We start from the raw sequence: 16,108 nt of genomic DNA on the forward strand, positions 1-16,108 counted from the left end.
TCTTTAAACTTACACCTAAAGGAGATGGAAAAAAAATAAACAGAATCCAAAACGAGCAGAAAGAATGAAACAATAAATTTTAGAGCAGATATAAATGATATAGAAACTGAAAAACCAATAGAACAGATCCATGAAACCAGGAGCTGGTTCTTTGGAAAGATCAACAACAAAATCGATAAACCTCGGGCAGCCCAGGTGGCGCAGCGGTTTAGCGCCGCCTTCAGCCCAGGGTGTGATCCTGGAGTCCCGGAATGGAGTCCTGCATCGGGCTCCCTGCATGGAGCCTGCTTCTCCCTTTGCCTGTGTGCCTGCCCCTCTGCCTGCCTGCCTCTCTCTCTCTCTCTCTCTCTAAAAATAAATAAATAAATCTTTTAAAGAAAAGTCATTCACATGATCAAGTGGGATTTGTTTCTGGGATTCAAGGGTGTTTCAATATCCATAAGTTAATCAATATGATACATCACATCAATAAGAGAAAAAATTAAAAAAAAACATATATCATCATTTCAATAGATACAGAAAAATCATTTGACGAAGTACAATATCCATTCACAATAAAAATTCTCAACAAGTTTGGTCTAGAGGGAACATACTTTAACATAATAAAGGCCCTATGTGAAAAACCCACACCCAACATCAAATTCAATGGGGGAAAAATGAGAGAGATTTTTCCCTAAGGTTAGGGACAAGATAAGGATGTCCACTCTGACCACTTTTATTCAACATAGTACTGGAAGTCCTAGCCACAGCAATTAGATAACAAAAGCAAATAAAAGGTTTCCAAATTGGTAAGAAAGAAGTAAAACTCACTACTGCAGATAACATGATACTATATAAAGAAAGCCTGAAAGACTCCACCAATTACTTGAACTGATAAATTCAGTAAATTTGTATGATATAAAATCAGTGTGTAGAAATGTGCTGCATTCCTATGCACTAATAATGAAGCAGTAGAAAGTGAAATTAAGAAGACAATCCCATTTACAATTACACCAAAATCAATAAAATGCCAACAAATAAACTTAACCAAAGAGGTGAAAGAACTATACCCTGAAAACTATAAAACAGAGGGACAACTGGGTGGCTCAGTGGTTGAGTGGCTGCCTTTGGCTCAGGTCCTGATGCTGGGGTCCTAGCATCGAGGACCCCCTGCAGGGAGCCTGCTTATCCCTCTATGTCTCTCTGCCTCTCTCTGTGTCTCTCATGAATAAATAATATCTTTTTGTAAAAAAAAAAAAACTATAAAACAGTGATGAAAGAAAGATAACACAAAGATAACACAAAGAAATCTATGCTCATGCATTGGAAGAACAATATAAATAATGTCAAGATGTCCCCATATTACACAAAGCAAGCTACACATATAATGCAATCCTCATAAAAATACCAATAGCATTTTCCACAGAACTAGAACAAACAATCCTAAAATTTGTATGGAATCACAAAAGACCTTGAATAGAAAAAGCAATCTTGAAAAAGAAAACCAAAACTGGAGGCGTCACAATTCCAGACTTCAAGTTATATTACAAACCTATAGTAATCAAAACAGTATGGTACTGGCATAAAAATAGACCCACTGATCAATGGAACAAAAGAGAAAATACAAAAACAAACCTACAGTTATACAGCCAATTAATCTTCAACAAAGCAGAAAAGACTATCCAATGGGAAAAAAGGTAGTATCTTCAACATATGATGTTGGGGAAGCTGGACAGTAACATGCCAAACAATGAAATTGAACCACTTTCTTTCAGCATACAAAAAAAAATACCAAAAGGGATTAAAGACCTAAATATGAGACCTGAAACCATAAAAATCCTTGAAGAGAGCACAGGCAGTAATAGCTTTGACACTGGCCATAACGACATTTTTCCTAGATATGTCTCCTGAGGCAAAGGAAATAAAAGCAATAATAAGTTTCTGTATAGTGTAGGAAACAATCAACAAAACTAAAAGACAACCTACTGAATAGAAGAAGATATTTGCAAATGACATCACTGTTAAAGGGTCAGTTTCCAAAGTATATAAAGAACTGATACTACTTGACACCTAACAGATAAATAACCTTTTAAAAAATGGGCAGAACACATGAACAGATATGTCTCCAAAGAAGACACCCAGATAAGCCAACAGACACATGAAAAGTTGCTCAACATCTCTCATCATCAGAGAACTACAAATCAAAATGACAATGAGATACCACTTCACACTTGTCACAATGGCAGAAATAAAAAAAAACACAAGAAACATGTGTTGGCAAGGATGTGGAGAAGAAAACCTTCTGCACTGTTGGTGGGACTATGATCTGGTGCAGCCACTGTGGAAGACAGTATGGAAGTTCCTCAGAAAAATTAAAAATAGAACTACCCTACAATCCTTTAATCATACTACTGTGTATTTACCCAAAGAATACAAAAACAACCCCACTAATTCAAAGGGAAACATGCAACCCTATATTTAGAGCAGCATTATTTAAAATATTCAAATTATGGAAGCAGCCCAAGTGTTCATTGACAGATGAATGGATAAAGAAGATGTGATGTGTGTGTGTGTATATATGCATATATAATGAAATGTTATTCAGTCATGAAAAAGAACAAAATCTTGCCATTTGTCACAACATGAATAGAGTTAGGGAATATAATACTAAGCAAAATAAAGAAAAACAAATACCACATGGTTTCACTCATGTGTGCAATTTAAGAAACAAAACAAATTTAAAAAAAGAGAGAGAGACAAACCACAAAAGAGAGTCCTAATTATATAAAACAAACTGATGGTCACCAGAGGGGAGGTGGATGGGGGGATGGGTGAAATAGGTAATGGGGATGAAAGATACACTTATCATGAGCACTGAGTAATGTACAGAATTGTTCAATCACTATATTGTACACTAAAGTGTACAATTCTGTATAATTTCTGTACACCTGAAAGTAATATAACACTGTGTGTCAACTATACTGGAATTAAAATTTAAAATTTAATTTAAAAGTCATTATACAATGATGAAATGGTTAATTCGTCAAGGAAATAAAACGGTTTTAAGTATATATGCCCCTAACTTTAGAACACCTACATATATTAAGCAAATACTAACAGATCTGAAGGGAGAAACAGACAACAACAGAATAATAGTAGGGGGCATCAAACTCCACTTTCAATAATGAACAGATTATCCAGAGAGTAAATTAGTAAAGAAACATGTGACGTGAATCACACATCAGACCAAAAGGAACTAAGAGAAATATATAGAATATTCCACCCAAAGGAGAATACACATTCTTGTCAAGTGCCCATGAAACACTCTCCAGGATACACCATAGGATAGGTTACAAAACAAGCCTCAAAACAAAAAAACAAAAAAACAAAACAAAACAAAACAAAACAAGCCTCAGCAATTTTAATAAGTTTAAAATCATACCGAGTATCTTTTCAGAACACAGTAGTATGCTATTAGAAATCAGTAACAGGAAGAAAGCTGGAAAATTTATAAATATGTGGAAATTAAACATGCTACTGAACTAAAAGGTCAAAGAAGAAATCAAAAGAGAAATTCAAAAATATTTTATTTTTTAATTATTTTTATCAAAAATATTTTAAAACAAACGAATACAGAAACACATATACCAAAAGTTATGCGTTGCAGCAAAAGCAGATCTAAGAAAAAGTTCATAGCAATAAGCACCTACATTAAAAGACAAGAAAGATCTCAAATAACCTAAATTTATACCTCAAGAAACCAGAAAAATAAAAGAACTAAGCCCAAATTTAGCAAAAGGAAGAAATAACAAAGATCAGAGCAGAAAAAAATAAAATAGAGACCATAAAAACAATAGAAAAGATCAATGAAACCAAAACCTGCTTTTTTAAATTTTTTTTTAATTTTTTTATTTATGTATTATAGTCACAGAGAGAGAGAGAGAGAGAGGCAGAGACACAGGCAGAGGGAGAAGCAGGCTCCATGCACCGGGAACCCGATGTGGGATTCGATCCCGAGTCTCCAGGATCGCGCCCTGGGCCAAAGGCAGGCGCCAAACCGCTGCGCCACCCAGGGATCCCAAAACCTGCTTTTTTTAACTAATAAACAAACCTGATAAAACTTTAGCTAGATCACTAAAAGAGAAATGACTTAAATAAATAAAATCAGACATGAAAGAGGAGATATTACAACTGATACTAAAGAAACATAAAGAATCAAATAAACTATTACAATCACATGCCATTGAAATATACAGTCTAGAAGAAGTGGATTAATTCCTGGAAATATTACATCTATTGAGACTGAATCATAAAGAAATAGAAAATATGAAGAGACCAATAATGAGATTGAATGAGAAATCAAAAATCTCCCAACAAAGAAAAGCCCAGGGCCAGATAATTTCCCTGGTAAAATCTACCAAACATTTAAGAATTAATGCTAACCCTTCTCAAACTCTTCCAAAAAACTGAAAAGGAAGGAGTACTCCCAAATTCATTATATGAAAACAGCATTACCCTAATCCCAAAGCCAGATAATGATATTACTAAAGAAGAAAACTACAGGCCAATAATCCTGATAAATATGGAGGCAAACATTTTCAACAAAATATTAGCAAACAGAATTCAACACCACATTCAAACAATCACACACCATGATCAAGTGGGATTTATACCTGGGATGCCAGGATAGTTCATACACACCAATAAATGTGATACATCACATTAACAGAATGAAAGAAAAAAAAATCACACGATCATCCCAAAAGATAGAGAAAAAATAGTGGAGAAAATACAACTTCCTTTCATGATTAAAAACTCTCAAAAAATCTTGTAGTAAATTAGTAAACATAGTAAAGTCCATATATGGCAAGCCCACAGCTAACATTATATCAGTGGTGAAAGGCTAAAAGCTTTTTCTATTATATAAGGAACAAAACAATGGTGCCCAATCTCACCACTTCCATACAACATAGTAATTGACTCCTAGGCAGAGCAATTAGATAAGAAAAAGAAAAAGGCAGCCAAATCAGAAAGGAAGTAACACTATCATTGTTTTTTGATAAGTCTCCACCAAAAAGTGTTAGAAATAATGAATAAATTTAACAAAGTTGAAGGACACAAAAATCAACACAGAAAAATCAATTGTATATATAGAGAGTAACAATAAAATATGAAAATAATCCTCTTTCACAATAGCATCAAAAACAATAAAATACTTAGGTATAAATTTAACCAAAGAGGTAAAAGATCTGCATACTGAGAACTGTAAGGCTTTGATGAAAGAAACAGAAAATGACACAAATGTAAAGATATCCCATGTTCATGGACTGAAAGAATGAATATTGTTAAAATGTCCATGCTGCCCAAAGCCATCTATAGTTTAAATGCAATTTCTATGAAAATTTCAAGGACACTTTTCATAGACATAGGAGAAAAACCCTAAAATTTGTATAGAATCACAAAAGGTTCCAAATAGCCAAAACAATTTTGAGAAAGAAAAATGAAGTTGGAGTCATCAAACTCACTAATTTCAAACTCTACTACAAAAAGCTATAGTAATCAAACCAGTATGATATTGGCATAAAAACAGATACCAGACCCATGGAAAGAATCTACAGCACAGAAATAAACCCTCACATATACAATCAACTAATATTTGACAAAGAAGAATACACAATAAGGAAAGTATCATCTCCTCATTAAATATGTTAAGCAAACAGGAAAGTCACATGCAGAAAAATGAAACTGGACTCTCTTGTTTTTTTAAAGATTTTATCTATTTACTCATGAGAAACACACAGAGAGAGAGAGAGAGAGAGGCAGAGACACAAGCAGAGGGAGAAGCAGGCTCCACACAGGGAGCCTGATGTGGGACTCGATCCTGGGACTCCAGGATCACACCCTGGGCCGAAGGCAGGTGCTAAACTGCTGAGCCACCCAGGGATCCCCTGCAGCTGGACTCTTTTGTAAAAATTACTTTACACCATAAAATTACATATAGCCAATCTAGTAAAAATCATATCATTGAAGAACATCTAATGGTTTGAGAAAAAGCTCAGTATTATTTAGGGTATCATGACCTACAAAACAGTATACACACTTTGATCCAAATTTTATTTATGAAATTGATAACTCTTAGTGATAAGGTTATGGGCCACATTTCCTTTATTAAATTCTATTTCACTTCTAATTTTTCTATAATAGCCATATATTACTTTTATAACTACAAGAAAATATATTATTTAAAAAATACAAATTCAGAAGAATAGAGCAATCCTTCAAGGAGGAAAAGGATTAAGAATAGGTAAAGAGGGGACACCTGAGTGGCTCAACGGTTGAGTGTCTGCCTTTGGCTCAGGGCATGGTCCTGGTTCGGGGATAGAGTCCAGCATTGGGCTCCCTGTGGGGAGCCTGCTCCTCCCTCTGCCTGTGTCTCTGCCTCTGTTTCTCTCATGAATAAATAAATAAAATCTTAAAAAAAAAAAAAAGGAATAGGTAGAGAGTTTTAAAAGAGAAGAATAGCACATTTCCTTTGGACTAGTATGAAGAGATGAGCACAAGTTCAGAAATAGTGTGAAGGCAGAAATTTAAGAGATCATAATAACCATACTTATGTCTATGAAATAGAAGATAATGCTATCTTTTTATGGAAAAGAGGATGAACTGTAAAAGGGCTGAAGAAAATAATGGAGGTTTAAAATTGCTATTGTGAGAATTAGCAGAAAGACAAGAAGAGCAACGAGAAAAGATTTCAAGGGGGCAGTAATTCCAGCTTTGTTTGGAGATCATCACTTGCATAAATATGAATCTATAAAGCAGTATAGCATTTATCTACTAGAACCTTTCAGTACAAGTATAAGCATGAGGAGGACACATGGTTGAATTGATCTAAGTTTGGAGTTCAGACTGCGGACAAAGCACAAGAGAGTAAAGACACTGAGAATGGTCAGTCAAGGATATGAACAGTGGAGTCTAGGTTACTCAGAGAGGGAAGTCAGAAAATGGCACTAGAGTGTCAGAAAATGGAACGGTCCAATGCCTAAGGTTTCGGTCAAGTCAAAGATGCAGCAAGAGACCCAGGGGACCAGAAAGCTATGGCAGGCATGACTATATCAGAGATTAAGTTCAGAGAGGTGTCGCTGCTCCAGATGTCAACATAGAATAGAAGATGGCTGTGGAAGAAAACGAGGAAGCAGACTGAATAAAGGTAACTGACAGAAGTGATCTGTTCAGCTCTGATGCCAAGCCCTGGGTGAAACTTTCACATGGATATTATTGTGCCCACATTGATAGTAAGAACTGAGATGAAGAGAAAGACTATTATTGGGGTTCACAGCCTTCAGGAAATAAAGGAATGTAACCAGGAAGTCCATAGATGACAGAGGCAAACAGATAATCAGCAACCAAGCACTTCTCTTCCAAGTTTACCACAATTTTATACACATTCACGAAGAAAGAGTTGCATTTCAAAATATCATGATACTTCCACTTTAATCCTAAAATCAGTGAAGGCTACTCAATAACAGGTGAAATACTACTCTGACAATCAAATACATGGGAAACCACTAAAATGTAAAGAGCCACTTTTTTTTTTGCAGTAACATTTTATTTATTTTTTATTTTTATAAATTTATTTTTTATTGGTGTTCAATTTGCCAACATATAGAATAACACCTAGTGCTCAAGTGCCCACCTCAGTGCCCGTCACCCAGTCACCCCCACCCTCGACCACATGGCCATATGATGAAAACACAAACCAAAATGAAAAGTATACTAGAGACTATCAAGTTTCACCTAAGTCCCATTGCTCATATTTATGTATCTGGTATCAGGCTACCATATCAATATCCTTCACACTGAGAGCTTTATTTATAGCCTCCCTAAGTCAAAGGATAATTAGTATCTTAGATAATTTCTATCAGAGAGCTCGATAAATTTATCTAGACAATTTATCAAGAAGAAACAATAAAAGAAAATACCATAGTTAAGGTTTCTGCCCATTCTATTCTGTCACTTGGCTAATTAAAATTCACTTTTTCTTGGAATATATTAAAAAATTATTCAAAATGGTATTTTGAATAAAAATGTATCTGATTTAGTCACTTTGGTATTATTTCTTTTAAAGAACAAACTAAAACCATCAAACCTATGAAGATACTTAACTAGTGAATAAAACAAACTTGATTAACAATTTAAATACTAACTTACAGGATCAGCAGGTCCACAGAATTCTCGAAACGTCTTTGTAGGATTATTTTGTTGAATCTCCATTGCTACACAAGGGCCAGAATACATTTCTGTCACCATCTCCTATGATATGTAATACAAAAGAATATTTAAAAATTAATAATCTTTTACTCATCCTCTTTTAATTGCACCATTATTCCAAATCTTAAAATCTTAGTTATCTTTGAATCCTCAATGTACTCCACATGCCAAGCAGCTCCTCATTTCTGTCTAGTTCTTCTACAAAAATGTGTTTTAGATATGTTCCCTCATCTCCATTTCTACCACTAGTGACACTTTAATGTAATGCTTTACCACTTGATACTTTCATTAATTGAAATGATCTTCTTGTATACCTTCCTTTTAAAGGGTCTCTCCCATTGAATACAGTCCTACTGAATGAACATTTCTAAAGATATAAATTTCTAAGTGTTTCTTCCAAAGATACTTTAAAAAATCATAATCATTTTCAGAAATGAAGAAAACAAGGACCATATTCTTTCACATTAAACATCTAGACATGAGATAATATGTATGAAACAACAATTTTCAAACACTAGATGAGAGGCAGTGCAGTATTATGATCCCTGATAGAAGGGAATCAAATGAAGTAAGCTATAGGACTATGTCATCTTACTGCCATGGGACAATGGGATGGGGAGAGGAAACACAACAGAGCCCAACACTCTAACTTATTAGAAGAGACAAAGAATGGAGTTCAGGGAGGCCAATGTAGATAGAATTTGCAGGACAGATTCCTAGATGAGGTGGGAGAACTATGGGAGAGTAAACTACAGGGATCTGTAGAGAAGGTCACCTGAATCTTCAGCTAAGAGTCTGTATATGTGTAGAGGAAACTATCCAAAACTAAGAAAAGAATTACCAGAAGCAGTTAAGTGAAACCATTTACAGAGAGAGCACAAGGCTGAGAAGACTTTGCATTTCCACCAGCTGGAGTGGAAAGCCTTCATATGATACACAGGGCATCAAGTAGAGTTCCCAGAAGGGTACTGCACCATAATAGTTGTCCTTATATATGGAATGCTCTGTATCCATGCTATAAAGTTCAAAAGTAAGCCCTGAAATGGTCAAACTAATCCTAAATAAGTTTGGTAGATGCCAAAGGTATGTCAAACACTCTTCAAAGAAATATGACATATATACCATATAACAATATAAACTGCACATTATCCAGCATCTAATAAAAATTAGGCATGCAAAGAAGAAAATACGAACAGTAGAACAAAGATAAAAATGTAAATGACAACAATAAAAATTGGTCAATCTACAATTCTATACCCAGGTAGGAAGGTTTCCTTCCTTCCTTCCTTCCTTCCTTCCTTCCTTCCTTCCTTCCTTCCTTCCTTCCTTTAAAGAGGGAATAGGGCGAGGAAGGGAAGAGGGAGAGAGAGAATCTTAAGCAGGCTCCACACTGTGTGTGGAGCCCAGTGCAGGGCTCAATCTCACAACCCTGAGATCATGAAGTGAGTTGAAATCAAGAGTCAGACACTTAACCAACTGAGCTGCCCAGGCTCCCTGGAAGATATTTTTTACAAATGAAGGAAAAATAACTTTTCCAGACAGACAAAATGTGAAAGAATTCACTACCAGCAGCCATATAGCATAAGAAATGTTAAAGTAAGTTCTTCAGACAGAAGGAAAATAGTACCAGACAAAAATAGAGATCTATACAAAATATAGTAAACACATATATACATACACATTTTTAGTTGATGTGAAAGATAACTTATTATTTAAAGCAAAAATATTAAAAATGCATTATAGGGTTTACAATATAAATAGAAATAAAAATGTATGATAACCACAGCACATCAGGAGGGGGAAATGGAAGTATACTGTTTTAAGGTTCTTAGCTATATGTGAAATGATATAATGAAAAACATGATCAAAGAAAAGTACCTCTCACAGTGTCTGGAACACTCAATGAACTTTTCTTCTCTACATGGGGAAAAATACTTCAGGAAGAAGTGAAAATAAAGACAAAGACTTTGAGGCAGCAGTACACTTGATGCATATGAAGATCAGTAAAGGAGACAGAATATCAGGAGCTAACATGAGACCATAGGAAAGCAGTAAGAGATGAGATCAGATCACACAGGGACATGCAAGCCATTTTAATGACTTTGGAGAGTTTATGATACATACTGACAAAATAAAATAAAGGTAATTTATTACTGAACAATATTTAAATATTAATCGGAACTCAGTCATCACACCTAATAAAAATACCAGGGGTTAAAAGAGGAGGGAACGTGTTTCATGATTAATATGATACACAGACCCCTACTCAGTAGAATCCCTAAAGGTATCCACCTGAAGTCATTTTGCTACTTCACAAAGGTCATATGTAATTGATTTTTTATGGATAATTATGTTGAGTCTGATTTTCTGTCTCATGATATTGAAGTACTGCCTACACATAAATGTCAAGAGCCAAGTTCTCAGTAGGGGCAGAAAGCAATAGGAACATGCCATCCAAAAACAGAGGAGTGAATTTTATCTGCTTTTCTTTCATTTGTCTTTATCTTTGTCTTTCAGTGTTAATCACAAATACCATTAAAAATACAGACATAAAGGGCTATGCAAATGTATAAAATGGAAAGAAAAAAAACATGTTGGAAAAAGGACTCCATCAAAAGAATAATGTACTCCTTAAAAAAAAATTAACTCAACAAAACCCTCAAGTCACCTAGGTTTTTAATTAAGTAAAAAATTACCCAAACCAAAAAGAACCTGTTTGTTTCCTTTGCAGCCCTTTGACTCCTGTCTTTTACAATGAGATCGTTTGATTTAACATTTATCCTCACCAGAACATAAGCTCCATGAATGCAGGTAGTGAACTTCTGTTGTTGTTGTTCACCTCTGTATCCTTGGACTCTAATACATTGTTTGGCACATAGTAGACACTCGGTATATACATATATGCAGTAAATAAGTGGATCATGATAACACAATGAGATAGGAATTACCACCTTTTTACGATTGCAAATGTAAGTATAAATGATCAACGCAGAATCACTACAAAGAATTATGTCAGATACGATAACAGTGTTAAAAATAATAACAAAACAGCTAATAACTCCCTTAGTACTCTCAATATGGGAAACTCCTTTACATGATTTATTTCATTTAATTATCACAGCAATCTCATAAAGTAGTAGCATTATTTCTATTTTATAGCTGAATAAACTACAGCTTAAAGAAGGTAAATAACTTCTCCATGATCACACAACGGGTAGGTTGGGATCTGAACCTAGCATCTGACTCCACAAGCATTTTGTGAGAAGGGAATTGAGTTCATAAAGTTGCAAGTCGGTTGCAATGAATTTTGAGATAGGAAGTCTGTAGTTTGAAGCAAGTAATGTAGGAACACTCAGAACTCATGGTGAGTACCAAATACTTCCGTTAAGACACTACAATGATGCTGTCCCTATCTCACACCATACATCCTACATTTAACAGCATTATTTCATCAACATATCTTCACATTTAGAATAATAAAATGAATGGAACCACTACTATGAGCTTATGTGTCTTATTTATTTTATAAATAAGAATTTAGAGACAAGGAGGATAAATTGTATAAAAAGTCAGATAAGAATCAAATCACTTGCTTCTGTCCCTTGAGACTATGTTGCCTCTTAAGATTATTTTTACAGGGTCTTCTTTTTGAATGAGACAAACTTCCTAAAATTAAAAGACAACCAATAGTATACAACATTTTAAAATTTACTTCTTCCTTGAACTTACACTCGAGTCCTGAATATTAACTGTCATGAGAAGTAAGAGGATTTTCGGGAAATATAATAGTCACAATAGCAAGTGAGACTCAGGATTTGTTATCTGATTTTTGGTGTCCCAAATTGACCAGTGAAAGATACTGTAATCACACACATTAGCAGTGTATGGATATAGCTCTTCACACAACCTCCTTTGAACAAATCTGAGTTATAAATGGGAAAAGCATTAGAGGTTATATTTCATAAGAATATTACTTGCTTCAACAAAATATTACCAGGATAAAAACATTCTTATGTCCCTTTGGAGAAAATTTTCAAAGAAACAGCTTTCCTTAGTTACAAGAGAATTTTATTTCATAGAAGTACAAAACATCTCATAAAGATACCTGGATAGTATTCTGGTTCATTTATACACTCTATTTTCCCATTAGCAAACCACTACAAACGAATTCTGATTTGAAATATTTGTTTTACATTTCAATCTGAATAAAAAATGATAAGCATTACTAAAAGTGGCTCACAAGGCTAATTACTCTGAAATAATGTAGTTTTTTCTTCCCAAAAGCCCATATGTTCTTTATCTTAAGTAGACTGTTATTAATATATCAAGATTTAAATAGTAGAGAGTATCTTACTAAGAAGAAAGCACATCAACGCCAATTATTCTGAGATATTCTGACATTAAAGTATGATATTGCTACTGTCATTCAAATTTCTGACTTCTTAGGGGAAATGACACATCTATCCAGTGATGTTTTTATTTTTACCTCCAAAATCCTCAAATAAAAAATATCCTAATAGTAAATATATATTACACAAAAATGAATCACATATATTATTATTTTAAAGCACAATATAGGAGGCATTCAAGTCAGAGATGAGGGCTTTTTTTTTTTTTAAGTTATTTTCCAAAGGGAAATATGGCCCACCTCAGATATGTGCACAATACTAGTGCCCTCAACTAGTTGTAACCGAATTCAATACTACATGATATTGTATGAGAATATAACTGATGGTCAAAGGGTAAGTCTCCATGGGTTTATCTTATGTACAGTAGGGCTATAATATAACATGAATTAAGGAAGGTAGCAGTTTTCAACCATATTTTCAAACGTTAAATTGAACAAATAAAAGGAAAATATATAAAAGAAAGATTTAAGAAATGAAAAACAGCTGTCACTGACTAAATTAAGTGTTAAGATAAGAATGTTTTTAAATTCTTCCATTTAAAAAAAAATTCTTCCATTTAAGAAAAGGCATAACTCTAAAATTAAGAAGCTCATAAGATTAAGGTTCAGTATGCAGTAATAGAAGGAAAATCACTTTGGTTTCTCTAAATAAAGGTGGAAACCACTGGTATGCTGAACATGAAATATATTTCACAATTAGTCTTGACTTGTAGGACTAAATAAGACAAAAGGCTCAGGCAGTTCTCAGACCAGTGCATTTGTCCTTTTTAAGGAAGGCTGAAAGGAAAAGCCATGGAGAAATGAGAAGAGGGGAATCTAGTTTCATTGTCAAAAACAGTAAACTTTATGCAAAAAAAAAAAAGTCAAAACTCAGTAAAACACTGTAGGTGAGGAAGCAGTCCACCAGCACAAACGTATCTAAGATATTTTGATAAGGAAAGGAGGGTAACTAATTTTGATCAAATATCTACTATGTTTTATTTTAAGGAAGAATTTTGGCTTATTTGAATATAGTCATATGTTTTAAAGAACATAATTTAATTGCCCTCTGACCAACTTCTTTAAAATCTTGTTTCTTCAGCTTCAGTCATACTTTCAGATAATTCTACATGCATTTATGTCATTAAAGTAGATGTTAAATACTGAGACGAAATTATACTGTAACATTAAGAACTATTTGCTTTTAACTTTCTAAAGCACTGTGAAGTCTTCCACTCTGAGAATATTATAAGCTTCATAGAGAATGCCCAAATGTGTCAAATCCCCAGCAATTTTTTTTGTACTCTGGTATATTTTTGTTTCATAAATGAAACAATAAGATATTTAAAAAACTGACCCAGTAGCTCTCAGAGATAAGAATGCCTCAGTCACTAGGTATGATCAGCTGGAAACTGGCAGACTTGTGAATACTTTCATGATTATGAATTATACTGAGATCCCCAAGATTTAAGACACATAAACTGCTTTCAGTACCAATGCTTTACATTTATTTTGATACTTACGTTATACTCAGATACTACTCCTTTATAAACTTCATAAAACTCCTCAACATTAACTCGATCCATGTTGAACTATTTTAAAACAAAACAAAACATATGCCAATTAACAAAAGAACACAAAATGAACCATACTCAGCACTCAACATTTATGATCCCTTGGATATATTTTCTTTACTTTAATATAGAAACCCTGCACAAATTAAGTACCCTGAAAAAGTGTTGTTAAAGATCAGCTGATCAATAATAAAAATGGTTAACATTTATTGAGTACTTAGTGTTTTAAGCATTGTTCTAGGATCGTATATTCATCATCTCATTTAGTCCTCACAATGCCCCCATGACATATGTTATATTACATATGGGTTATGCAACCTTCATATCTGTGTTCCATTTCAAGCAGTCTAACTCCATTGGTCAGGCTCTTAATCACCACACTAACCCTCTCTTTGAATAAAACTTCATTCTCCACACTCAAAATTTATAGGCAATGCCATGCTGTTTACTGGCCCAAGAAATATTACTAATGAAAAGTACTTCAGATTTTGTAGCTGCCAAAAATAACAAATTTTTCCTCCCAACCATTCAGAAAAATCCCTAGTCTGGTTCATAATAAAGCATTTACTCAAGTTGTCTGGAAATCTAAATTCAAAAAGAATTGTAAGCTTATGCTTATAAGATGAACCTATAAAGACTCTTTCTTGTCCAGGCTGGATTCAAATTTAATTAAAAATAAAATTGCATTAAGTTCTTGGTCTCAAGAACTAAAACCTTAAATTTTTAAAAAATTGCCTCAGAATTGACAATTGTATTTTCTCCCCTACTTTGTTCCTTTACTGTTGCCAGAACTGAAGATCAATGAGAAATTTCTGCCTACCTGGGCAATAATTCAAACTGGGAGGATTGATTTCATGGCAACATAACTATTCCAGGCAGTCAGTTTTGTTTGATATCTGTGTTTTATCCTACAGTTACACAACTTGTTGTATTTTTAATATAACAAAATAATAGAACATACAACTTATTAAGTATTTATAATTTACCCTGGAAATTCTACAAGGCATTGTGTAAGACTATTTCATTTAATTCTTAAAATAATCCATTGAGGCAAATAATGTCCTCACTGACCAGCAGACCCATGAGTGTAGAGGGAAGCTGACAACGATTTAGAAATAGAGCTTCCTGACTCCAAAACTCAATGACTATGATTGCCACTAAACTATCATATCTCCCCCATAGGTTCAATCAATCCTTTTCCTAATTATTATTGTTTTCACTGAGCACCTACTCTAGCCAACTATGCTAGCTAGGTGGCAGGCCAAGAGTTCAATGAATGTTTAAATCTAAAATTTCTACAAAACACACATTTTTAAAGCAGTCTCAGGTCCTACAATCCTATGAATATATCACCAAACCAATACTTTCAGAGTGTTTTGGCTAACAATTTCTTTATAACCCTAAGTAAGATTCTTCAAATGTCAAGTTTCTCATTAGTCTCCAAATTTTGTCTGATGACTCTGCAAACTAGTTGATATTTCTGACCATTTTTTTGGTTTCTGGGCATTCCTACCAAGTAGGGACATAAAATTGTCAGAATCCCAGTTATTGCCCTAATCTCTGATTTTGGATGATCCTAAAACTTAGCAGAAATCAAAAGCAGTTCCTTTTCAGGAAAAGAATACATAAATTATACTGGTAAGAAAAATCTCATCTCCAAAGTCAGTAGTATTTCACTATCAAAATAGCATAAACTTTCTGGTCTTCACACATTGTAAAGCCTAAATTGTTATCTGATTCCTGTAATAATTTGTACCCAATTTTTTGTCAAGTGCACTGGTAAGTACAGCACAAAGGTATCAGCTCTGTGTTTTCTCAGTGATGGGTTTCCTATAAGTGTATCTACTGGGCAATTTTGAACGGTTGTGGGCTTTGCAGGGCAAGTGATGTGACTGCCAAC

The 16,108-nt window shown here is 34.1% G+C and overlaps 1 protein-coding gene across 4 annotated transcripts in view; it reads right to left on the bottom strand.

The window, feature by feature from the left end:
- NME7 (NME/NM23 family member 7) overlaps nucleotides 1–16,108 on the bottom strand; it is a 259,381-nt gene that overhangs the window by 111,143 nt on the left and 132,130 nt on the right. For all 4 annotated transcript variants that reach the window (XM_041752560.1, XM_041752542.1, XM_041752568.1 and 1 more), the window contains 2 exons: nucleotides 14,158–14,226; nucleotides 8,188–8,289 (listed from right to left, as the gene is read on the bottom strand). In XM_041752560.1, the coding sequence (XP_041608494.1) occupies nucleotides 8,188–8,289; nucleotides 14,158–14,226 (171 nt within the window). The remainder of the gene's footprint in view (nucleotides 1–8,187; nucleotides 8,290–14,157; nucleotides 14,227–16,108) is intronic.

This window comes from Vulpes lagopus, chromosome 1 (assembly GCF_018345385.1).
Source record: "Vulpes lagopus strain Blue_001 chromosome 1, ASM1834538v1, whole genome shotgun sequence".
Lineage (NCBI taxonomy): Eukaryota > Metazoa > Chordata > Mammalia > Carnivora > Canidae > Vulpes > Vulpes lagopus.